Here is a 27,624-nt window from a genome sequence, read left to right as displayed (position 1 = left end):
GAAAATGTCACGTTACAGCAGAGATGCTGTATTTTTAATAGAGATGCCCTAGAAGTAGAACAAATTGTCAGACAGGGCACTTCCTGTCTAGAATCTTCTCAGCGTTTGGCCTGCCATATGAGTTCTGTTATACTCACAGACACCATTCAAACAGTTTTAGAAGCTTTAGAGTGTTTTCTATCCAAATCTACTAATTATATGCATATTCTAGTTTCTGGGCAGGAGTAGTAACCAGATTAAATCGGGTATGTTTTTTATCAGGCCGTGAAAATACTGCCCCCTATCCCAAACAGGTTAAACGGATTTAAGTTTCCTTGCATTAAAGTCCCCGGGCTACTAGAAGCGCTTCCTCTGGGTGAGCGTTTTCTTGCTTGCTTATGGCAGAATACAGCTCATTCGATGCTGTCTTAGTGCCAGCCTCTGACTGTGGTGGTATGTAAACAGCTACAAAAAATACAGATGAAAACTCTCCTGTGGGGTTGTAGACAGACAGACAGACAGACAGACAGACAGACAGACAGACAGACAGACAGACAGACAGACAGACAGACAGACAGACAGACAGACAGACAGACAGACAGACAGACAGACAGACAGACAGACAGACAGACAGACAGACAGACAGACAGACAGACAGACAGACAGACAGACAGACAGACAGACAGAGTGACAAGATGGTAGACATGGCAGTGCTGAAAGTATCATTTTAAATCTGTTTCAGTTTTTGTAATTTTTCTGTTCTGCAGCTATTGGGTGATTCTAGAAATCTTTGATCTGCCATAAGTTAAAGGCAACATATTACACAAAGAAGACACACGCACACACACACACACACACACACACACACACACACACACACACACACACACAGTGCATAATGGTTTTACCTATTGACACAATAATTCCTTTCAGAGTGTTTCAAGTGTCTCGATAAAGGGGACACGCAGGCAAAGTATTTAGGCCTAGAGCCATATCACTGTGGTTTGTGATTCCATGAGCAGACAAAGTATTTAGGCCTAGAGCCATATCACTGTGGTTTGTGATTCCATGAGCAGACAAAGTATTTAGGCCTAGAGCCATATCACTGTGGTTTGTGATTCCATGAGCAGACAAAGTATTTAGGCCTAGAGCCATATCACTGTGGTTTGTGATTCCATGAGCAGACAAAGTATTTAGGCCTAGAGCCATATCACTGTGGTTTGTGATTCCATGAGCAGACAAAGTATTTAGGCCTAGAGCCATATCACTGTGGCTTGTGATTCCATGAGCAGACAAAGTATTTAGGCCTAGAGCCATATCACTGTGGTTTGTGATTCCATGAGCAGACAAAGTATTTAGGCCTAGAGCCATATCACTGTGGTTTGTGATTCCATGAACAGACAAAGTATTTAGGCCTAGAGCCATATCACTGTGGTTTGTGATTCCATGAGCAGACAAAGTATTTAGGCCTAGAGCCATATCACTGTGGTTTGTGATTCCATGAGCAGACAAAGTAGCTGTTCCTGGTTTCTTTTCCACAGTGACAGGATAAGTGGTCAGATGAACGGGGAACGTTTTGGGGAACTTTGTTCCCATCCTGTATCTAGTCCCAGACACAGACAGGGGGAACAATGTATGTTCTTTTTTTTGTCTCTGCCGTATCCCTCTCCTCTCCTCCCTCTCCTCCCTCTCTCCTCTCCTCCCTCTCTCCTCTCCTCCCTCTCTCCTCTCCTCCCTCTCCTCCCTCTCTCCTCTCCTCCCTCTCTCCTCTCCTCCCTCTCTCCTCTCCTCCCTCTCTCTTCTCCTCCCTTTGTATCCATATACATATGGTCTGGATAAAACTTGTGGTGTGCTTCAGTCTTCCAGATTGTCTGCTTTTTTGATCCCAGATTCTCATAAATCATCTTTGTAATTTGCCAGTGAATTAGATGGCGCGGGACATCTAGCAGTTTGGAGAGGCGGTGGAATGTGAAGAGGGGTGGAGGGGGATAACAGAACAGAGAAGCGCCCCTTGGCTTTACGGGAAATGGGAGGCCTTTCCGCTATAGCGAGACCACGATGGCTTGTCGTCTGGCTCGGGGGACTTTGCCTTGCAGCGTTAAGAGCGGTTGGCTCCTCTGCTCTGAGATACCTCTCTGGTGAATTGTTTTTACTCAGGAATAATTAAACCAACTCCCACTGGAACATACTGTAAGCTATGAGCCCCTCTGCTTCCCAATACACAGACGCATACACAGACGACCAGAGAACTGTGCACACTCACGCATGCTTGCACGGATGCACACAGACACAGATGCGTGCACACAGACACAGATGCGCGCACACACACACACACACACACACATGCTCACAGACAGACAGACAGACAGACAGACAGACAGACAGACAGACAGACAGACAGACAGACAGACAGACAGACAGACAGACAGACAGACAGACAGACAGACAGACAGACAGACAGACAGACAGACAGACAGACAGACAGACAGACAGACAGACAGACAGACAGACAGACAGACAGACAGACAGACACGCACACACACAGTCACACACACAGTCACACACACCTGGCCAGTTCACCTGGTCGGTTAAGTACTAATGTGACACATACACACACAAGCAAAAGAGGAACCTCGTCTACAGTTTGGGAAGGAAGAAGGGGGGACTTCCCCTTGCCATAAATCCTGCCAACCAAACCACAGTGCCGGGCACAGGGTGGCAGAGTGCACTATACCATTAATCAGTAAATGCATGTGTGATTTATAAGCCTGCTGGATACAGGGAACGTTGTATAACACACACCTTGCTTAGAGGTGCATGAAGGGACTTACTAAAATTACAAATCATAAATCTTTCATTGACAGCAATGCATGTTCTACACTAAATTCAGCGACCAGTGTCACAGTCAAGTTGAGGAGGTGGCACAGACACCAGGTGGTTGGTGTGTAAAGTGCTGAAAGTCTTCTGAGTCACCAACAACCTCCTGCTCTATCTTTAGATGAACTCTATTAGATACCTCTAGGCTGCCTCCATCTGAACAGGAGTCCATACTCATTTGATTGGGAGGACTGCTTCCCCCTGTAAAATGGCCTGCTGCCTCCTGTGAGATGGCCTGCTGCCCCCTGTTAGATGGCCTGCTGCCCCCTGTTAGATGGCCTGCTGCCCCCTGTTAGATGGCCTGCTGCCCCCTGTGAGATGGCCTGCTGCCTCCTGTGAGATGGCCTGCTGCCCCCTGTTAGATGGCCTGCTGCCCCCTGTTAGATGGCCTGCTGTCTCCTGTTAGATGGCCTGCTGCCCCCTGTTAGATGTCCTGCTGCCCCCTGTTAGATGGCCTGCTGCCTCCTGTTAGATGTCCTGCTGCCCCCTGTTAGATGTCCTGCTGCCCCCTGTTAGATGGCCTGCTGCCTCCTGTTAGATTACCTGCTGCCCCCTGTGAGATGGCCTGCTGCCCCCTGTTAGATGGCCTGCTGCCCCCTGTTAGATGGCTTGCTGCCCCCTGTGAGATGACCTGCTGCGCCCTGTGAGATGGCCTGCTGCCCCCTGTTAGATGGCCTGCTGCCCCCTGTTAGATGGCCTGCTGCCTCCTGTGAGATGGCCTGCTGCCCCCTGTTAGATGGCCTGCTGCCCCCTGTTAGATGGCCTGCTGCCCCCTGTGAGATGACCTGCTGCGCCCTGTGAGATGGCCTGCTGCCCCCTGTTAGATGGCCTGCTGCCCCCTGTTAGATGGCCTGCTGCCCCCTGTTAGATGGCCTGCCGCCCCTGTTAGATGGCCTGCTGCCCCCTGTTAGATGGCCTGCTGCCCCCTGTTAGATGGCCTGCCGCCCCTGTTAGATTACCTGCTGCCCCCTGTGAGATGGCCTGCTGCCCCCTGTTAGATGGCCTGCTGCCCCCTGTGAGATGGCCTGCTGCCCCCTGTGAGATGGCCTGCTGCCCCCTGTGAGATGGCCTGCTGCCCCCTGTTAGATGGCCTGCTGCCCCCTGTTAGATGGCCTGCTGCCTCCTGTGAGATGGCCTGCTGCCCCCTGTGAGATGGCCTGCTGCCCCCTGTGAGATGGCCTGCTGCCCCCTGTTAGATGGCCTGCTGCCCCCTGTGAGATGGCCTGCTGCCTCCTGTGAGATGGCCTGCTGCCCCCTGTGAGATGGCCTGCTGCCCCCTGTTAGATGGCCTGCTGCCCCCTGTTAGATGGCCTGCTGCCTCCTGTTAGATGGCCTGCTGCCCCCTGTGAGATGGCCTGCTGCCCCCTGTGAGATGGCCTGCTGCCCCCTGTTAGATGGCCTGCTGCCTCCTGTTAGATGGCCTGCTGCCCCCTGTGAGATGGCCTGCTGCCCCCTGTTAGATGGCCTGCTGCCCCCTGTTAGATGGCCTGCTGCCCCCTGTGAGATGGCCTGCTGCCCCCTGTTAGATGGCCTGCTGCCCCCTGTTAGATGGCCTGCTGCCCCCTGTGAGATGGCCTGCTGCCCCCTGTGAGATGGCCTGCTGCCCCCTGTTAGATGGCCTGCTGCCCCCTGTTAGATGACTGTTTCACTACCTTGACCTCTGGCCTATCGGATAGGACTAACTGCATGAAAATAGAATGAATAGAAGGGACAAATCGTTGACTTGAATGGGGACCCTTTACTATTCATTCTATTTGATAGGCATTTAATACTATCCGATAAACTAAATCCTGATAGATACCTTTTCAAAATTCTGGGCCCAGAAGATCACAGACAAATATAACCTACCCAGAGCTCAGCACTGATCATGAGTTACCTCTTTGAAAACGGTGTGAGCTCAGCTAGTTTCAGTTTCCTCAACTGCCAGAGTCTGTCTCCATGCTATCCAAGGGTTATATAAAGTGGGTGTCCATGTCACATTCATTTGGACTACTAGGCTGAGGTTTAATGTAGTTTAGGGTGCAGCAAAATATCAAAATCTGCCATCACATTGTTTGGAAAATGCAGACATGCTTTAGTGGCCTTAATTTCAGTAAATTTACCCAAGTGTGGAGAAAGAGTCAAGAGTCAAAACCCTTTGAATTATTGGTGACTCAGTAGTCTAATTACGTGGTTGATATGATACATGTTTGTGTATTTATCATGCACATTAAGCCTCTGTGGATACACATATAATATGTTGTATAAGGTGGAGGTCATTTTTAATTTCCACAATGATTTCCTGCTGATGATATTAAGCATATTACTGTTGTCCTGCGTTGGGGTGCTCGCCTCAAGATCATTGTGTTGAGTTGTATGCAACCGCTCAGACAAAACAAAAACCCTTTCTAGTTCCAGCGCTATCTAGTGGTCTACAAACACGTGGCCGAAATCGGAGGTGCGCTCCTTCATTGCGCAGCGCGAGCTATACGCCGATGGCTTTCACCGCAGCGTACAACAAACTAGATGTCTCGTGAAACCGACTGAACGACAGTGTGTTAATTTCTTGTTGACGGTGAAATGTGTTGTTGACATGAAATATGCCTATGCAAATGAACTATTGTGATTCGTAGTAACCTTTGCACACAATAATGCCCACGGGCCATCATAATAATAATCATTACCAAAATAACGACACTATCATCTTGAGTATTTGTCCTGTTTGAGGGGTATTGCGTTTGCAAAATACCTTTTATTGCCATGGTGGATTACGCCGTTTTGTGGGACCCTTGAGTCCCCACCAAAAGAGGAGATTGACTATATTATGATTTTGCATTTATATTTATGAAAACATCTTTGGACTATGGTTATTATGTTAATAAACATATTCGTATGTATGAATTTAACTCAGCAACAACCGCATTCTCTGTGCATGAGTGTTTAGGTAGGCCGATATATTGTTTTACACATAAATCATGTTTTATTTTTCTCTAAACAGTATATATAATTACTGTCTGCTCATACATACGGACTGGACAGACTGACGCAACAACAAGGGAATAATAATAACCACAAACTTTCTCCCATCAGACCAATGCGTAATGCATGACGCGCCTAGGAGGAGTGGTCAGCATCGCCTATATATACCCAGTCGCGCTCTCCTCAGATTCAGCAAAGCAGCAGCGCTTACAAACTGACAATATCTCTCTAGACTATTAGAGGTTGCATTCACCATCTCGCCTTCGCACCAAAGACACACGTCGGTGCGCAAAGAAAAGGAAACGAACATGTCTCCTTCCGAGAACGAGTTTAACATCCCGGCCAAAAATTGCCACAGGATGGTGATTCTGGGCTCTACAAAAGTTGGCAAGACGGCCATCATCTCTCGGTTTCTGAATAAAAAAGTCGAGGACCAGTACACGCCAACAATCGAGGACTTTCATAGGAAATTATACAGCATTCGGGGAGATGTGTACCAGTTGGACATTCTGGACACCTCTGGAAACCATCCTTTCCCCGCCATGATGAGACTCTCTATCCTTACTGGTAAGCTTAACTCTGAACTAACAAAACAGACAATATGACTTTATGTAAAAGCAACACTGATTTTATTGCTACATCGAAATGATATCTATTAGAATAATATTTAAATCATGCATGCAATAATGCTATATGCAACAGTTTTATTGTACACATTTAACCTTGGCCTATGTAATCGTGGACTTTTTGAGCTGTGATATTAATGTTCCTTCCCTTGCTCTTTCAGGTGATGTTTTCATCCTGGTGTTCAGTCTGGATAACAGAGACTCCTTCCAAGAGGTGCAGCGCCTGAAGCGTCAAATTTACGAGACCAAGTCCTGCCTGAAAAACAAAACCAAAGAGAACGTAGATGTCCCGATCGTTATCTGCGGGAACAAGTGTGACCGGGAGTTTAACCGGGAGGTTCAGAATGAGGAGATTGAGCAGCTGGTGGCTGGTGATGAACAGTGTGCCTACTATGAGATCTCTGCAAAACGGAACACTAATGTCGACCAGATGTTTCAGACTCTTTTTACCATGGCTAAACTGCCCAACGAGATGAGCCCGGACTCTCACCGCAAAGTTTCCTTACAGTTTTGCGAAGTGCTGCAAAACAGCAGAAGAAAATCTTTCAGAAATAAGAAATTCAAAGACGGCGAGGCATACGGGATTGTCGAACCGTTTGCACGCCGACCAAGCGTGCACAGTGACTTGAGGTACATAAAAGAGAAAGCTATCGGCGTCGGACAGAGTAAACAGAGTTGCACCATCAGCTAAGCAATTTACTGACAATGTGCGGATAACTGTAACGAAATACAACGATAGGTATGATACCCGCCAGGCTTCTCGCCAGTGTGCGGAGTTCAGGATAACACAGCACCCCAGTGCGCAGTGACAGCAAGGGGTGTGTATCCCAAACTATGCCAGGACGCGCCGAGAGGGTGCATGACATGGTCAGTCCGTCAGAAATGTCCCTGTGGAGTCAGGACTCTCAAAAGAGATGTAGCTTTAGAGAACCTACAGTGAGGTAGCCTATTCTTGTCAACTACATGCTGTAAAATCTGCCTCTACTGCATGGAGAATGTAGCATTTACCTATGGGGTGGCTCTTGTTTACATTTAGCATTTCATTATTTTTTTACCTGGAATTGAACTTGAACGCATTCTGAACAAATCTATAAATGCATATTTATTATTCTGTCATCGTTTACTTTTCACAAAGAAAGAAACATAAAGAGAAAATAAAACCATTTGACAACTGTATTACCATGTCTGTCATCCTTTTTTTGTGCTTGTATAATAACATCGATGGTAAATAAGGATATTCTCAGGCCTTCTCAGTGCAATTACATTTTTAAAGTACTCCCTATAACCTAACATTCATTTTGAAGTACACTAATTGTACAGAACATTAAGAACACCTTCCTAATATTGAGTTGCACCCTGTCCTTTCAAAGGCACTTATATAATTTGTCTTGCCCATTCACCCTCTGAGTGGCACACATACACAATCCATGTCTCAAGGCTTAAAAATCCTTCTTTAACCTGTCTCCTCCCCTTCAACTACACTGACTGGAGTAGATGTAACAAGTGACATTAATAAGGGATCAAAGCCTTTACCTGGATTCAGCTGGTCAGTCTATTTCAGACCAATTTCCCCCCCCCCCCCCGGATATTTATTGGAGGGGGGTTCAGTCAGGTCTCAACTTTCTGTTGAGAGTCAGAATAATAGAATACATAATGTGCAATTTTGAAATGTGGTTGTGCATCAGCTGTCACTCAATTAGCCCATGTGTGTGGATGTGAGTACACAGACCCAGGAGCCACCACTGCGGCCCCTCATGATGAGTTCAGTTTTTTTGTGTCCCTCACCCCCATCAAAGTTGCCCACCCCTGGTGTACGTCATGGAAAGAGAAGGTGTTCATAATGTTTTGTATTAATGTATATTATTTATACCTCACATGCGACCCATGATAAGCCTATTAAAATGTTTTTCTGACTGCATAAGATGATTTAGCAATATGCAAGAGACTACAGTTCAGTTAGGCAATCAAGAAATGTCTGAGAATGGATACAAGTGTATTTAATTACTTTGTAAAAGGAATGGATTCCCATACAAGGCATAACACTTCAGTTACAAAGCATTAACAAGCATGATAAGGCATTATTCTAGGCATGAACAGAGAGCGAGAGAGGTCATAGCCTGAAAGGTCATGCCCCAAGATTCCCTGGGGTGGAGAGAGATAAAGAGTGTAGGTATCTCACCAGCACAGATCAGGAACAAACAATAGAATGAGGCAATGAAGCTAAGAACCTTTCATAACCATTTCACCATGATTAGATTCAAAAGTTGATGACCAATAGCATTACTGTAAAGTTAACCTCCAATGAGATGTCAGACCTACAGGCTCTAAAGACAACAGAACCTCTGCTTCACAAGAGATGACGCAATGGGGGATGACGCGATAACACAGAGAATTCTTGCATACAGTGTAAAGAGTCACTTTGGGGGCTGCCCCGTAATTTGTATAGTAAAATCATACTTTGACGTCCTCCTTTTATCAATTTACAATACATTACTGTAAACTGCAATGCATTGTGGTCTAGGGAATTACTACATTACTTAGCTGTAATAACAGCAAATGTTCAGCTAAGATACAGGAGAGTAAATTACAGTAAATTCCTTTACTTTCTAAGTGCATGCCCATGTTATGCCATTTCAAAACTGATTATAAAGCCCTCATTTAAAGGGATAGTTCACCCACCTTACAAAATTACATATGGGTTTCCTGACCCTGTAAGCGGTCCATGGACAAGGTAAGATAGCAATCCATGATTTGTTTTTGTTTTTTACCGGGCAACTTTGTTGCATTTTTGTCAAAAAATCTATGCAAGTCAATATCCCTGATATTAACACCAAGTAGAAAAAAAAAGTCTATATGCAGTGTGTGCAAATGAGTTAAGATAAATCCTCTTGCCCTCCGATCCCGTTAACGGGATCAACAGCCAGTGAAAAAATCAGAGCGCCATATTCAAAACCAAATCTAATCATTTCTATTTCTCAAACATAGGACTATTTTACACCATTTTATAGATACACTTCTCCTGAATCGAACCACGTTGTCCGATTTTAAAAAGGCTTTACAGCGAAAGCAAAACATTAGATTATGTTCGGAGAGTACATCGACAAAAATAACCACACAGCCATTTTCCAAGCAACTAGCATGCATCACAAATACCCAAAACACAGCTAAATGCAGCACTAACCTTAGACGATCTTCATCAGATGACACTCCTAGGACATCATGTTACACAATACATGCATGTTTTGTTCGATAAAGTTCATATTTATATATAAAAACAGCAGTTTACATCGGCGCATGACGTTCAGAAAATATTTTCCCTCAAATACTGCCGGTGAATCAGCGCCACAATTTACAAAAATACTTGTCATAAACATTGATACAAAATTAAACTGTCATTCAAAGAATTATAGATGAACATCTCCTTTATGCAAATGTTATGAAAGATTTCAAAAAAACTTCACGAGGAAAGCACTCTTTGCACTAATCTGAGTACTGAGCTCAGAAAAATACACTAGGCTATACAGATAGCCGCCATCTTGGAGTCATCTAAAATCATACATTGCATTAGAAATATTCCCTTACCTTTGATGATCTTCATCAGAAGGCACTTCCAGGAATCCTAGGTCCAAACAAATGTTGTTTTGTTCGATAAAGTCCATAATTTATGTCGAAATAACTCCTTGTTGTTCGCGCGTTCAGCAAGCTACTCCAAGTGTAGGAAGCGTGCGGACGATGTCACGACGAAAAGTAAAAAAAAAGTTGTATTTACGTTTGTTCAAACATGTCAAACGTTGTAAAACATCAATCTTTAGGGCCTTCAGAACGTGAAGATTCAATAATATTACAACCGGATGGTTCCTGCGTCTTGAAAAAGGTTTTGGAACGGAGGATCCACTCTCATGAACACGCTCCAAGAAGTGATGTCATACCCTGCCTCAACAACTTCCCCTCCTTCTCATTCGGTCTCTGTTCATTGTAGACGCTTCAAACAACTTTGTAAAGACTGTCGACATCTAGTGGAAGCCGTAGGAAGTGCACAATTATTACTACGTCACTGTGTATTCAATAGGAAACGACTTGAAGAGAGCCCATGCATCCAGATTTCCACTTCCTGGTAGGATTTCTCTCAGGTTTTTGCTTGCCATATGAGTTCTGTTATACTCACAGACACCATTCAAACGGTTTTAGAAACTTCAGAGTGTTTTCTATCCAAATCTACTAATAATATGCATATCCTAGCTTCTGAGTTTGAGTAGGAGGCAGTTTAATATGGGCACATGTTTTTCCCGAAATTGTCAATACTGCCCCCTATCCTTAAGGAGCTGTAAGAGGATAAGGGAGGTAAGGCAATAAATAGGCCATTGTGGTGAAATAATTACAATTTAGCAATTAAACACTGGAGTGATAGATGTGCAGAAGATGAATGTGCAAGTAGAGATACTGGGGTGCAAAGGAGAAAAAAAGAAATAACAGTATGGGGATGAGGTAGTTGGACGGGATATTTACAGATGGGCTATGTACAGGTGCAGTGATCTGTGAGCTGCTCTGACAGCTGGTGCTTAAAGTTAGAGAGGGAGATATGAGTCTCCAGCTTCAGTGATTTTTGCAATTCGTTCCAATCATTGGCAGCAGAGAACTGGAAGGAAAGGCAGCCAGATGAGGAATAGGCTTTGGGGGTGACCAGTGAAATATACCTGCTGGAGCACGTGCTACGGGTGAGTGTTGCTGTGGTGACCAGTGAACTGAGATAAGGCGGGGCTTTACCTAGCAAAGACTAAGGTAAAGCTTCCAACTGTACATTGGTTATTAATACTAATACATTTATTGGGTCAATGAAGAATAAGGTTTTAAAATAGGCAAAATATAAAACTGTGTTAAAAATTTGAATTTTTGTTATTTCTACCTTCATTAGAGTGTTGGATATATATTACAACAAGTTTTAGTAACTGACATTTAAATCCATGAATTTTCAATTTGAATCATATTATTTCTCCCATGAATAGTGTCATTCGTCGGTGTAACGATAATGGATTTTCACATTATTTTATTATTTACCAGTATTAGCATTCAGCTGTTTATAGATAGTAATAGTTTGATCTCAACAAACAGGTACTGCTTTGAAAATCCAAATAGTTTTAAAGAGTTTTTTTAAGAGTTTTTTTAAGAGTACCGTATGACACAGGATTTTGTATCATAGTTTACCAGTGACCGAAAAGATATAGTAAAATGACTTCCATTACATAAATATTTCCTAAATGCTATTGTAAACAACCTTTGAGTGACCGCCCACAGCTTAGTCTGAAACTCATACGTTGTATTGAAGATAAAAGATCTAGCATACTGCAAATGATTGTGAACCTAATTGACCTTAGTCATATTTCAGGTTTGCTGGTTACTGAACTGCCCTTGTCACTGAACTGCATGACCACTATAATACCTTGCTTTCCTGCTCAAAAGTGACTCTTCCCTAACTAGAGGATCTGAGTTCTTCCAGGCCCTGAACCATGCAGCCCTATCGTTGTTGGATAGAGGCATCTATAAGGACAGATATTCCCTCAACATCAAAACTGTACTGATAAAGCATTAATACAACATTATGATAATAATTAAGTGCTGATGACTTGAATTTAATAATAATAATGACCATGTTGTTAAAGAGGGTTAAACCACGGCCTTATACCTTTTAAAGGGTTAATAAATTACATTATGATAAACGGTAAGGTCTGTGTGTGTTAAAACCTGTTTTGAGTGTTGTGACCTTCAGACACTATCAGAAGGCACCTACATTCAGACTCTTCCTGTCTGGATCCCACCGTGGTTATCTGGTTTTCTGAGAACACAAGGCTGCCACAGACCTGATGAAACCAATCCCCTGTCAGAAGATGCTTACACTCGTTCACCTTGTCATGACCCTATACTTGTGATGAAAGGTCAAGTTTCGGTCAAACCCACTTCTGAGTTTTTACTTGCTGATAAGATGGTTCCTGCTGTCAGGGGGAGGTTAGATTTATTAAAATGTTGTTGCTAGGGAAAGTTACGTAAGGGGGATTGGGGAGGCTATATGAGTTCCAGGATGTCTTGGACATTTTGCAGAACTTAGGAAGAAACTATCATATACTGTTATACTGTATTCTGTACCAACTTCTGCCTACAAATTGTATTACTAAAGGAGTCTTATGTAATACTTAAACAAAGAGTCTTCGTTTCCTTTCCATTACTAATGTATCTTTGATAATTATATAGACCTGATCATTTGTTGAAGAAATTGACCAACATTGTGATTACTTTTGTTTTTCACAATGTGATAAAGACAAAATATACCTTAACACATAAAAATACATAAATATGTTATTAATAAAATGTACACACATACACTACATTCCGTAAAAGCTTATGTCCTAAAAACACAAAAACAATACTGTATATGTGTCATACAGAGTAACAAATGACATTGTGGTATAACAGTTATACAGAATGACATAATCGTTACTCCGTATGACAAAAAACTGTTTGAACTTATTCTACAGGCAATTGCTTGGCCACCTATGAAAAAACTATGACCTTGATCTACAGCTTTTTAATGTTACATTTCACATCAAATATGCTATTTTAAAATAAAAACAACATTATAAATGTTTTTTTTTAATTAAGCGTTGTACCGTATGAAACAGGATTTTGTACCATAGTGCACCAGTAAACGAAAAGGTGAAATTATCTATATTTTAGGGGGTCCTTCTGAATATTCTTTCTGATCCAATATCCTGTGATGTGACTATCGCAAAGCATTATGGTCTGAAATGGCTCCTGAATGTCTGTTATACTGAATGACATTGAATGAAATCCCAATGTAGAGACAAATGTCTTTGAAGCATAAAAATGTAATAAAGTTTAAGATCCTCACCATTATTTTTACTTATCAATACAGATACCCTCACAATTATGCCACCAGAGTATATTTGATTTTTATAGTAAAAAAATAATTTTGGAACATTTCTGCATATTGATTTTAGTTTTGGTACTTCTGAGCTCTATAGCTCCTTAAATTCCCATTATTCATAATGAATACTGTTATAAGCTGGTAAATAGGGGAAAGTTAAGTCTAATAATGCAGTGTTTATAAACATTTATTATGCTTCAGATGCCAAAATAGACACGTCAGGTTATTGACCCTATTACAGATGAAGACATTTCTACTTTTCATCTCCTTAGCAAGATGAGCTTCGTACAAAAATAATCTAAGGGCACAGATCAAAGGGTAGTGCCTTTAGGCGGGTAGTGATTTTAGGCAGGTAGTGCCTTTTAGTGCCTTTAGGCGGGTAGTGATTTTAGGTGGGTAGTGCCTTTAGGGGGGTAGTGCCTTTAGGCGGGTAGTGATTTTAGGCGGGTAGTGCCTTTTAGTGCCTTAAGGCGGGCAGGTCTTTTTAGGTGGGTAGTGCCTCGTAGTGCCTTTAGGTGGGTAGTGATTTTAGGCGGGTAGTGCCTTTAGGCGGGTAGTGCTTTTAGGCGGGTAGTGCTTTTAGGCGGGTAGTGCTTCGTAGTGCATTTAGGCGGGTAGTAATTTTAGGCGTGTAGTGCCTTTAGGCGGGTAGTGCTTTTAGGCGGGTAGTGCCTTGTAGTGCCTTTAGGCGGGTAGTGCCTTTAGGTGGGTAGTGCCTTTAGGCGGGTAGTGAATAAAAGGCGAGTAGTGCCTTTAGGCGGGTAAAGTCTAGGGGTTGTTTCTGGACAGGGCCTTTGCTTTGTCGTTATCTTGCTGTTTCGTTACATACATAGAGTGGGGCTAATGTAGTCTTATAATGTTTTGAGTAAAAATGGTTAGAAGGGTTTATGGATGAAGGTTAAAGTTAGTGTTGATTGTATACTGAGATTGTTGACTTAAAGCCAGCTGCTGACCAACCTCACCTGACCCTGTGTGTATAGGGAGAGATAGGAGACAGATGCTGGGTCATGTCGATACCATGCCTGGGGGAGACCTAAGTTGTGTTAGTTCAACTTCATACTGTATAAGATGAATCAATGCACAAGTCTTTGCTTTTAGCATTAAGTGCAACTGAGGAGAAGAGAATGGATCTAGTGCCTTCATGCAGACTCTGATATTAGCTCAGAGATTAGAATGAAGGTGTGCAGGGGCTACCAAAGCCTTAGAAGAATAGGGTGTCTGGGGACGGTCATTGGTTTAAATATAAAAGTTGATAGCATCTCTCAAAAATGAGAATATTAGAGCCATAAAGCATCAGTGAAGACTATGAGTATGAATACATTTGTATGATCCTATTCTATAAACCGAGTAGTTTCACCAGAGGAAACCCTTCCTTCAGTGGGTTTAAACAAGGTCACCCTGTAGACCAGGGGCTCTCAAACCTATCCTTGTGATGTGAGTTAGTTCAGGGATACAACAACATTGTGAAACGTCTGGGGCTCCATGAAGAGAGGTTTGAGAGCCACTGCTGTAGCCTACTCTCAAACAAATTCACTTCTGTCACAGTGTTTTTGTTTATGGCGACCATTTTGTTCAAAACTCTTCCGCATGTAACAATTCTGTCCAGCTATTAATATGCACAGGAACATAACATTTCTTACAGACAGAACCAAGTGGGGACATTGTTTGGTAGGAACACAAGTAGGTGTCACGTCCTGGCCAGTAAAAGGGTTAATTGTTATTGTAGTTTGGTCAGGACCTGGCAGAGAGGTATTTGTTTTATGTGGTTCAGGGTGGTGTGTTAGTTAGGAGGGCGTTTGATTTATTATTTCCGGGTTTTGAGTTATGGTCTATGTTTATGTATTTCTATGTGTAGTCTAGTGAGTGTGTTTCTATGTTGAGTTAATTGGGGTGGACTTCCAATTGAAGGCAGCTGTTTGGTGTTGCCTTTGATTGGAAGTCCTATATTAGTTGGGTGTGTTTTGTCTTGGATTTGTGGGAGATTGTTCTGTGTCTAGCCTTGTGCCTTGACAGACTGTCTGTGGATCGATCGATCCATCGATCGATCGATCGATCGTTCGTTCGTTCGTTCGTTCGTTCGTTCGTTCGTTATCTTGTTTGTTGTTTTGGTGTTCAGTTTGATTTAATAAATGTTCAAAATGAACAAACACAGTCCTGCTGCATTTTGGTCCTCCTTCACCGACGATAAACGTGACAGTAGGAGGTGAGGGGCAGCCTTGTACACAAAGTCTTCGTCCCAGGAGGAGGAAGAGGAGGGGGTAGGGTAGAATAGTAGAACGGAACAGCGGTAGGAACACACCTGAAGGTACATGCTCTACTCACACAGGCTGTGGTGGCCTCACATAACCATAACACTGCTCTGTAACAGGTACATCCTCTACTCACACAGGCTGTGGTGGCCTCACATAACCATAACACTGCTCTGTAACAGGTACATCCTCTACTCACACAGGCTGTGGTGGCCTCACATAACCCATAACACTGCTCTGTAAAGTGAAAGGTTTATTATTATGAGAGAACACAACTGGACACAACCCCCCCCCCACCCACCCCACCTCAATAGCAGCAGAAGTTGTAACCCTACCCACATGGATTAGTAGCAGATTCATGCAGATTAATACACCTCTTTTCCTAATAAAACAAACTGAATAATTAAATCCTCATTTTACATCAGCATCTCCATTCAGTATTTCATTCTATGCTTATAAAAGAACAGAGGACAGAATGAGAAGATTGATAGCTGAATCATAACCAAGCACCTGAAGGCAATGTAAACGAGATCTGGAGAACAACAGTGATGTTAACACTGAGCCAGATAAGAAATGTGTCTGGGCTGCTTTCATAAGCTCAGTGAACGTGTCATGAATGATACCCTATTCACTACATAGAGCCCTATGGGCCCTTATCTAAGGAACACGTATGAGGGGCTCTATGCAACCCCCTTAAACAATTCCCTTAGGTAAGGGGAAGTTATTCCTTAAGGTAAATCCTTAAGCCAAACACTTCTGATGTTTTATGCAACCCAGCCAAGAACACTATCGCCGTACGTTCAGTAGAGCCAGAGACAGCCAGGCCTGGGAGGGATGGAGGAAAGGAGGGAGGTGTCTACTCAACGCTGGAAAAGGTTGGGTGGATCAGTGGCTGATGCCACTTTAAATCGGCGGACGGGTTTAATGTAAAGGCTGGAATGGAATGAATGGAACGTTATCAAACACATGAAACCCTCCATTTCTAATTGTTTGATACAGTTCCATTCATTCCGTTACGGCCATGACAATGAGCCATCCTCCTCTCACCAGCCTCCACTGAGTTTGATATGGGAGAGGACAGGCAAAGGAGAGCAGCTGGAGGTGTGGGTGTATGTGGGAGAGGGGTTGTGTTAACTTGAGTGTGTGTGTGTGTGTGTGTGTGATATGTACATTTTGTGTTTCACAAAATATACTTTCATTATTGTTAGATGTTTTCCATTTTTCTCTGCTCACAGCAGACCTTAGCAACTGTACAGATGTAGGATCGTAATTTGATCACTCTTTTGTTGCTGAGAAGCTTACTGCAAAGCAGGAAGTGCAAACTTGTAGTGTATTAGATTTTTAAAAAGACTTCTAAAGTTTGTAATTTCTGCTTTGAGAATGGAGTTCAGACTTGATTTGCCCTAACAAAAAATGTATCAACCTCAACAAAAATCTCCATTAATTGTAAACCACATCCGGCTCAAATTAAGATCCTACATATGTATGTGCAAGCAAGAGACAGACACAATTATCATCTCCTTTGCTTGCAGATGTACAAGAACCTGGTGCTCTGTCTCACCACACCCTAGCTAATCCATGTATCAAATCAGCAGTTTGGATAAGGCACAAGCATATCCTTAATATCCTAGTCATTTGTTTTTTGGGGTACTTTATAGCCCTTTTTCACCCCAATTTTGTGATATCCAGTTGGTAGTTACAGTCTTGTACCATCGCTGCAACTCCCGTATGGACTTGGGAGAGGCGAAGGTCGAGATCCATGCGACCTCCGAAATACGACCCCGCCAAGCCGCACTGCTTCTTGGTACACTGCTCGCTTAACCCAGAAGCCAGCTGCAACAATGTGTCAGGGGAAACACCGTACAGCTGGCGACCAGCGTGCAGGCGCCCGGCCGCCACAAGGAGTCGCTAGTCCACAATGAGACAAGAACATCCCAGCCAGCCAAACCCTCCCCTAACCCGGACGACGCTGGGCCAATTGTGCGCCGCCTCATGGGTTTTCCAGTCGCGGCCGGCTGACATGCAATCAGTAGGCCTGCTGGGTAATTCCATAGACTGACGAGATTGTCATGGTTCCACCTGTCACCAGACGGCAGCAGAAACCGTCCTAGAGACATTAATGACACTAAGGTGTGTCCTATTAGTCATTATGATTTCCCTGTTAAAAGAGGTGTGTTTTCTGCTTTCCTTTCCTTTGAATTGTTTACCGTGTGCGGTTGTTTCCTGAGTGAGTTTTAGAGACGTAGTGTTTGTTGTTTTTCCAGTGTACTGTGATCCTTTGGCTACTGTTTCTGAGTAACGTATTTATGTTTATCCTTAACCACTGATTCCTCATCTGGTTTCTTCTCTGCACCTGGGTCCAGCCTCACCATGTCACAGAGATGGGATTGGTGACTGTCAAGGAGCGGAGAACAGGATTATGGTTAATTTTGGAGAGGTAATGTGTATAGGTGAATGTAGGCTATTGTGTGTGTGTGGAGAGACAAAGATGCACACATCTGGGAGCTCAATTTTTCTAAATTGTATAGTTTCCCATCCATCTTTTCCTAATGTATTCTGCAGTCTATGTGAAAACAAAATAAGCCAAAGCTCTATTTGGCTGTTTACTGCTGTGAGAAAGAGAGAAACAGGCTGGCTGGGGTAATCCAAACCCCTTTTGAAGGAAAGCAGAGAGTGTACAACACATTAGTGTGAGTCATGGCTGGGACAGACTGTGTCTGGGCTGAGAAGGAGGGACTGGCAGGGGGGAATGGGTTGTAGACAAGACAGCTCTACACCACAAAATACAAACCACTCCCAATGGAGCTGTACACCACTAGAAAAAGGCTAAATGCCAGAGCCGGGTGGCCCTATATGCTCACAACGCAAGTTGTGCAGGGCCCACAAATTACGCAAGGGCCCCACCTCCCCCTTGTGTCAAAGAGGGTGTCAATGTTTACAACTTGCGTAGTGAGAAAACAGTTCCATGAGAGTGAATTGTGGGAACAGCAATCAAGTAAACTTGTGTTCTCTCCAAGTTTGATGTTAGCAAATAACAGTAACGTTAAGTTGATGTGCTAGCTTGCAGTGCATCTTTCTCTAGTCTGTCTTGCTAACTTAGCTGGGCAGTGCATCTCTTGGTCTGTGTCTTGTTTGCTTGTCAGCCACTTCCAGGACTGTGTTCTGTGACTTTGTGCCTGACAAAAGTGAGAGTAAATACAACTATTATTACATTTGATTAACGGCAATGGGCAACGGTGTTTATAAACTGCAGATCGGAAAGATAATCGTGTCACGCTTGAACATGTGTTCATATGCACGTACACGAAATGAAACTCACGCTTTCCAGCAGCAACCTCTGTGGGGACCAGTCCAGACAATATATGGGTGTGATGGCATTCCTCATAGGCGCACATCATTTTTAAAACAAGACAAGGATTATCTAGTCTCTCAGTCAAGGTTTAGTTGGCCACCAGTCTTAATAGACTTTATGAGTTAGTGCTCTGAGGTCCATTCAAACTAGGACTGGATTTTGCTTACTCTAAAGACAAGTCTAGAAGAGGTTTCCATTCAGGCTTACTACAGAGACAGCTGTCAAATGGGGAAAAGTTTACCAGGAGCTGGCTTTCATACTCAATCAAAAACAACGCTGTGTATTGTTTTTGCTGTAAGCTCTTTTCTACAAAAGACTACAAAAAAATAAAGGAAGGTGTGAATGACTGGTCAAATATCAACGTCATTCTGATACACCATGAGGGTAGTCCTGAACACAAACAATATGATTAAGTGAAGAGAACTTGATCTGCGCTTAAGTCGGGGACAGACTCTTGACCAGATACAAATGGCAATTTTGGAGGCTGAAAGAAAGGGATGTCCTTACACGTTTAAGTATCACCCAGTCTCTGGCTGAAAGAAACCTAGCGTTCAGGGGTTCATCATACAAACTCTTCCAACCAGATAATGGAAACTTCCTAAAAGAGGTTGAATTACTGGCAAAATTTGACCCCGTTATGGAAAATAATCTCAGCAAAATTAAAGATGGAGAGACACATTAACTTGGGAAGCGCACACAGAATGAACTGATTCAGATTGTGAGTGACAAGATTCTGGACGTAATAGTGACTCAAGTAAGAGACTCAAAGTACTTCTCCATTATCTTGGACTGTACACCTGACATTAGTCACCAGGAGCAAATGTCCATTATTCTGAGAAGCGTGGCTTTAAAGGGAAAGCCAGAGATCAAGGAGCACTTCCTCGGCTTTGTAAATATTGAGGTTACAACAGGCTTGACTGATGTCCACTGTCATCTTAGATGAGCTGAATGAGCTGTTTGCAGAGGGCAAGCTTATGATAATGGGGCCAACATGAAGTGCAAGCACCAAGGAGTACAAGCCAGACCGCTCAAAAAAAATCCCAGAGCCATGTTCATCCCATGTGGAGCACATACTCTAAACCTTGTCATTGCAGATGCTGCCAAACCTTCAAAAGATGCAGTTGGGTTTTTTGGGCATGTGCAAAAGCTCTTCACCTTCTTTTCAGCTGACACATGAAGATGGAATGTTTTGAAGAAACATGTGAACATTACCGTGAAGTCATGGAGTGACACAAGATGGGAAAGTAGGCTCAAGTGTTCATGCAATCAGGTATCAGGCTTCTGAGGTTTGGGAGGCATTACTGGAAGCCAGACAGACAATCAACGATCCTGTGGCCAAAGTGGAGGCACAGCACTTGCAGAGGAAGTTGGGTCCTACCGCTTCTTGATTTGCTGTGTCGTATGGTGTGAGATACTGACAATGACAAACAAGGTGAACCAGCTCCTCCAATACACCTCAATGCAGTTGGATATCGCAGTGAATTTAATTTCAAATGCAAAGGCCTCCCTCACTACATACCGGGAAACTGGATTCTCTGAGGCCCAGACAACAGCCAAAAACATTTGTGAAGAAATGAATGTGGAGGCTGTTCTGAAAGAAGACACTGAAAACAGCAAGAGGCTCCTGATGAACCAGTGATTGATGCACTGATAAACCTTGAAGTCAAATACTTATACATTGTGGTCGACTCTGCTGTGACATCCATGGTGGAGAGATTTGAAACACTCAACAAGGTGAAAACCAAATATGGAGTGCTGCTGAACTTTAGCACTGCCTCTCAGATGTCCAGTGAATCTTTAAAGGCTCAGTACATGGAAGTTAAACACTCTAACCTTCAGAGATGACTAACATCAGTGGAATGGATCTGGCACACGAGATTCAGAATTGACCTGATCTGCCATCAGATGACTGCCTTCGTGCTGCTTTCCTTTCTCTGTGAGAACAACCTGGACAAAGCTCAGTGTTATATTTTATATTTTTATATTTTCTACAATTTGTTATTTATGTTAATATTCACTTATCTTAAGATTCTATAGAAAAGACTATATTCAGTAAATATTGTTTGTTTATACCTCATTCTGTATAGGTCTACTAATTCTTAGACTGACAGATGGAGCAAACTGTTTTAAAGGAGGGAGGATTGTAGTGTGAGCACTGGGGTCTGACTGTGTGGCAATGGCAAATGGTTTACATGGCTCACGGGTCAGGTAGGAGGGCCCCTTGGCAGAATTTTGCTTAAGGCCCCAGGGAGGTCAGGACCGGCTCTGTTAAATACGCACATCAAGCCGGTTTAAACTGCAAGACATCCAAACAATCAAGTTGATGATGAAAAGAAGTTGACAGAATTAATTTTCTTGTGATTACATCTCTAGTAGGTCAGTAAGGAACACTTGTGGTTTTCTTTCCAGTTTCCCCCCATCCATTGCTGTCCTTCAAGTGTAGCGGGTCTCTTATGCACCACAGGAGAACCAAGAAATGAAGAGCGGCACCACAGCTGTCTTTTAGGCTTTTATGTTGATCTGCAATAGTATTGTGAAAAGACAGGACAGGAACACATCAGTCTCCAATGCACCACCTGACAAGTTGTTCTTTCTCTCTCAGTGTTTTCTCAGACTCTCACAATCACACTCATACATAAAGCCATAATGTATAGTATAAAATAATAACCAGTCCTTAATACAAAGAATGTATAATCTTAATTCTTAGACAATAGAACCATACCTGCAATAGTATTGTGAAAAGACCGGACAGGAACACATCAGTCTCCAATGCACCACCTGACAAGTTGTTCTAAACAGGAGCATGAAGAAAGGTAAAACACATATCCTGTCTCACATCCCCAATACATTGCTAGGTGCTTTCAGTGTTGATAGTAGCAAAATACAACAACTCATGTACAAAACCACTGCAACACAAACAAGTTACAACGCGAAATCGCCTTAGAGGGCAAAAACTACATCCCCCATAATGCAACACCATCACTAGTTGGCAGCTCAGCTAGCCGTCTGCATCACAGAAAGAAAGGCATGCTAGCTAGCAACACTTTTAGCACTCTGTAACTATAATAATAACAACAATAAAACTCTGAAAGTTACGTATTTCGATAGTCTCACATCCCCTTATAACAATATCTACAGCATTAACCTTGGGACGTTTTATTTATTTCACGTTACGGACTTCTACAAAGGAGTAATCTGCAACCCGTACCTTTCTCTCTCAGTGTTTTCTCAGACTGAGGAGAGCGGGAGCTATGGGTAGTACCAGGGTGTTAGTAGGTGACGTAAGCACCCAGATAAAATAAAATAAATTTAATGAAACAAAACCTGAAGATATTAACATCATTCAGCTACTGTAGCTGCCTACCTAACATCAACAGGCATCACCAGTAGCGCAACAATTAAAATTAGAAACCAAAAGTAAAGTTCCTGGCGATCATAGCGATCTGACTCCCCCCTTCTGTCTGAACTTGGAATATTCCTGTTCGCAGGCTTTGGCCATTGACCCTCAACCTGATTGTTCTGTTCTGCGTTGTGTACTATTCTAATAATTTGAAGTTTGCTGGAATAACCATTTTAACTCTACTACACAAGTATACACAATGTACTGTATCTGATTGGGTTGTTTGGTCATGCTCGGTGTGGGCTACTTGGAAAATCGATTTTATGTGGTATTTAAGATGAGAACAAAGCTTCCATTTAGGCTATCTAAGCGCCATCTCTGGATTGCTCATGGCCACATAACTTAGTTTTTTGTTGACAATTTTATTAGCTTGTTTTTTTGTAAAGACCTTCACGCATTAATTACATGAGCAAATTTCCCAGATTTTAGACAATAACATTTCTTAGAAAACCGCTGCTGTACGTGAGGAAAAGAAGAAATGACTTACTCATGACCAAATGGTTATTGCCAAGTTTTGTTTTATGACCATGTTCACTTCTTAACCCTATTTGTGGTGTGGTGGGCAAACACACACAAATTATCCATTCAGATGAATACAGTGATTATTGATCCATAATGCTGCTCCTGGATCAATACATTCCAGGAATGAACAGTAATATTGTTGCTCACTGAGGTGGGTGACATAACAGAATGATGACAGGACATGTCTTGGTGCAGCACACTGAGGTAGGTGACATAACAGAATGATGACAGGACATGTCATGGTGCAGCACACTGAGGTGGGTGACATAACAGAATGATGACAGGACACGTCATGGTGCAGCACACTGAGGTAGGTGACATAACAGAATCATGACAGGACATGTCATGGTGCAGCACACTGAGGTAGGTGACATAACAGAATGATGACAGGACACGTCATGGTGCAGCACACTGAGGTAGGTGACATAACAGAATCATGACAGGACACGTCATGGTGCAGCACACTGAGGTGGGTGACATAACAGAATGATGACAGGACACGTCATGGTGCAGCACACTGAGGTAGGTGACATAACAGAATGATGACAGGACATGTCAGCAGTCACTCTGGACGTGTGCTGCCGTCTCACTCTCTCTATTCCATCTCTATTATCCTTCCTGAAAAAGTCAAACCACTTTCTCCTACAGTGAGGGAAAAAAGTATTTGATCCCCTGCTGATTTTGTACGTTTGCACACTGACAAAGAAATGAATAGTCTATAATTTTAATGGTAGGTTTGGTAGCCCTGTGGCTCAGTTGGTAGAGTATGGTGTTTGCAACGCCAGCATGGTGTGTGCAACGGCAGGGTTGTGGGCTCGATTCCCACGGGGGGCCAGCACAATGAAAAAATGCATGAAATGAAATGTATGCATTCACTACTGTAAGTCGCTCTGGATAAGAGCGTCTGCTAAATGACTAAAATATAAAATGTAAAATTTGAACAGTGAGAGACAGAATAACAACAAAAGATCCAGAAAAACGCATGTCAAAAATGTTATAAATTGATTTGCATTTTAATGAGGGAAATAAGTATGCCTCTGAAGCAGTAACTGTCATGGAGCTACCTGCTATTGCTATTTAGTCATGCTATATTAACATGCGTGAATGTTGGGTGTATATCCATGTACCACATAGTAACAAAGGGCCAGTGGGTCTTTTCTGAGCCTGAGGTTAGTTTTGTGGTTATGGCCACTGCCCTGGACTAATCTTAGATTCCCAGCCCCACCGGTTTTCTACCAGCCCTTCTCTCTCTCATTGATTTTTGAAAGTCGGGACAATCCTTCTCTGACAGGGAATCTTTATTTTTAGAATTGAAAAATGCTCAAACAGTTTGGGCTTTACAGACGATTTCATTACGATTTCCTAGAAAAACACTGTCTCAGCCTCCAGTATTTATGCTGCAGTAGTTTGTGTCAGGGGGCTAGGGTCAGTCTGTTACATCTGGAGTATTTCTCTTGTCTTATCCGGTGTCCTGTGTGAATTTAAATATGCTCTCTCTAATTCTCTCTTCTCTCTTTCTGTCTTTCTCTCGGAGGACCTGAGCCCTAGGACCATGCCTCAGGACTACCTGGTATGATGACTCCTTGCTGTCCCCAGTCCACCTGGCCGTGCTGCTGCTCCAGTTTCAACTGTTCTGCCTGCGGCTATGGAACCCTGACCTGTTCACCGGACGTGCTTGTTGCACCCTCGACAACTACTATGATTATTATTATTTGACCATGCTGGTCATTTATGAACATTTTTACATTTTTACATCTTGACCATGTTCTGTTATAATATCCACCCTGCACAGCCAGAAGAGGACTGGCCACCCCTCATAGCCTGGTTCCTCTCTAGGTTTCTTCCTAGGTTTTTGGCCTTTCTAGGGAGTTTTTCCTAGGGAGTTTTTCCTAGCCACCGTGCTTCTTTCACATGCTTTGCTTGCTGTTTGGTGTTTTAGGCTGGGTTTCTGTACAGCACTTTGAGATATCAGCTGATGTACGAAGGGCTATATAAAAATAAATTTGATTTGATTTGAGTTTCACAAGCTCCATGTTATGGAATCGGCGGAAAGAGGGTATTGAGCTGTAGCCACTTCCAACGGTAAGTCTCTAGCATAAACTCACAAGGACGTCACTTTTCACTCGCGGGCACGTCAATTGACTCTAGGGGAATATTTCTCTCAAACCTGTGATCCCTAAAGAATGTGTCTGGACATTTGGTAAACTCTGTCAGATTTGACTAAAATCCTAAATGAATCAGGAATGAGCAGGGTCAGTTTATTCGTGATTTTCAAATGAATCATTTTGCATATTTTACAAATGTGTGTAAGGCAAATATATGTCTGTTTTGAGTATTTTTTGTCAACTTCATCTCCGATGGCTAACCCCCTTATTAAGATCTATATTTCTTTTTCAATATTCGGAAAAAATATTTGAATCACTACATGATATATGACAAAAGTATTTGAATCACTACATGATATATGACAAAAGTATTTGCTGTGCTAGACCGAAGGGATAATGTTTGCTTTATAAATGTTGTTTTATGTTCTGAATCTAGAAAAACATGTAAAAAATGCTAACGAAATTAGCCCTGGAGCATTATATAGTAATATAAAACAAAACAAAAATAAGTTTGGAGATTTGAATTACATATTTAAATAATCTAATGTTAGAATTAAACAATCAAGGCTTTCAAATACTTGTTGGACAATTCATGTTAAAATGAAATTATATGGATTTACATAAATCCATATATTTGCATTTTATGAAGAAAATGTTTTATTAGGAGGCTGTTCCTTTACATGGTGTAAAAGCTGATACATTGGTGTATAAAAATATATATTTCACATTTTGTTAATATTTAGACAAATATTTGTGAAAAATATTAGTTTGTCCCTTTCAAGAATCACTGCTCTCTGTTCCCTCTTTATCTCATATCTATCTGTGTCAATATAAAACATAAACAAATACTAAAGGAGAGTGGAACTGCAACCCCCCCCCAAGATTACTAAAATAACTAGAATTAAATGAGTTGAGAAAATATGTAAAACAGAAACAGACATGGAAAGCCTTATCTTGATAAATGCCAACATATCCATTACGTTTGAGAATCACAGCTTAAAGAGTCACTGAACATGCAGATTGGCACTTCTTTTTTGCAACTTGCTGATGCTCATTAGAAAAACAAGATTTCAGTCTTGGAGGTGTGTTTCCTGACCGATTCCTCATTTGGTGTTTGTCCTCCATGAGACACTGTAGAAGCCTATTTCACTTCCTCAAAATCCCCAGAATGAATCTAAAATTAACTCAAGAAATCTGTAATTTTGACGTTTTTACCGAGGATGTTTTAGTTGCGCAATTTTACATCTAAGGTGTTTGGTGCAGTATTTAAAAAGACAAAATTATTGTGCGACATGTTGTCTTATGTAAACAAAGTTGGGCAGCTGGGCAGGTCTGTCTCACTGTCTATGCTGTTGGATAGAGAGCAATCACCACAGCGGTTCACCCCATGTTAGTAGGCAAATGGACAACTTCAGAATAAGGTACAGGTTAACTTCAGAGTAAGGTACCGGTTAACTTCAGAATAACGGTACCGGTTAACTTCAGAATAACGGTACCGGTTAACTTCAGAATAACGGTACAGGTTAACTTCAGAATAACGGTACCGGTTAACTTCAGAATAACGGTACCGGTTAACTTCAGAATAACGGTACCGGTTAACTTCAGAGTAAGGTACCGGTTAACTTCAGAATAACAGTACCGGTTAACTTCAGAGTAACGTTAAGGGTTAACTTCAGAATAACGGTACCGGTTAACTTCAGAATAAGGTACCGGTTAACTTCAGAATAACGGTACCGGTTAACTTCAGAATAATGGTACCGGTTAACTTCAGAATAAGGTACCGGTTAACTTCAGAGTAAGGTACCGGTTAACTTCAGAGTAAGGTACCGATTAACTTCAGAATAACGGTACCGGTTAACTTCAGAATAACGGTACCAGTTAACTTCAGAATAAGGTACCGATTAACTTCAGAATAACGGTACCGGTTAACTTCAGAATAACGGTACCGGTTAACTTCAGAATAAGGTACCGGTTAACTTCAGCGTAAGGTACCGGTTAACTTCAGAGTAAGGTACCGGTTAACTTCAGAGTAAGGTACCGGTTAACTTCAGAGTAAGGTACCGGTTAACTTCAGAATAAGGTACCGGTTAACTTCAGAGTAAGGTACCGGTTAACTTCAGAGTAAGGTACCGGTTAACTTCAGAATAACGGTACCGGTTAACTTCAGAATAACTTCTGAATAATGGTACCGGTTAACTTCAGAATAACGGTACAGGTTAACTTCAGAGTAAGGTACCGGTTAACTTCAGAATAACGGTACCGGTTAACTTCAGAATAACAGTAGCGGTTAACTTCAGAAGAGTCCCATGACACTTGTGGGGATCGTAGAGCAAAACGAAGAAAACCATCATGTTCATGAGAGTCTCCCCTTCATAATAGTTTGTAGGGCAAACCGTTCGGACGCTACAGACATTTACATGGGATTTTCCAGGTTGTCTCGTGGTCTGACAAAAAACACTCTAGCTCTGCCACCTTTCACCACAGATGCGGAAGTGTGACACTGGAGGATGCGGTGGATTGAGACGCATCCAATGCAAAAAATACATCTCTAGCTTTAACTTAGATTTTTTGGTTTGTAACTTAGATTTACGCATGATATTCACATAAAATAACAAATTA

At 42.5% G+C, this 27,624-nt stretch overlaps 1 protein-coding gene and 1 long non-coding RNA gene across 2 annotated transcripts; one reads left to right on the top strand and one right to left on the bottom strand.

Annotated features, from left to right (window-relative positions):
• Positions 1-6,003: 6,003 nt before the first annotated feature.
• Positions 6,004-7,616, top strand: LOC106601919 (dexamethasone-induced Ras-related protein 1). The gene is made up of 2 exons (XM_014194354.2): positions 6,004-6,381; positions 6,602-7,616. Exons 1-2 carry the CDS (start codon positions 6,123-6,125, stop codon positions 7,129-7,131), a joined length of 789 nt encoding a protein of 262 aa, XP_014049829.1. The 5' UTR covers positions 6,004-6,122; the 3' UTR covers positions 7,132-7,616.
• A 13,858-nt stretch (positions 7,617-21,474) lies between these two features.
• On the bottom strand, positions 21,475-21,830 carry LOC123741734 (uncharacterized). Its single transcript, XR_006769261.1, has 2 exons — positions 21,757-21,830; positions 21,475-21,554 (listed from the first exon to the last, which is right to left on the bottom strand). It is a non-coding gene; the product is annotated as an uncharacterized lncRNA (long non-coding RNA).
• Between the last annotated feature and the right edge of the window lie 5,794 nt (positions 21,831-27,624).

The sequence above is a fragment of the Salmo salar genome, chromosome ssa03 (genome assembly GCF_905237065.1).
Source record: "Salmo salar chromosome ssa03, Ssal_v3.1, whole genome shotgun sequence".
NCBI classification, from domain to species: Eukaryota; Metazoa; Chordata; class Actinopteri; order Salmoniformes; family Salmonidae; genus Salmo; species Salmo salar.
Note: the sequence above shows the minus strand (reverse complement) of the source record. Positions and strands in the feature narration are given on the sequence as shown.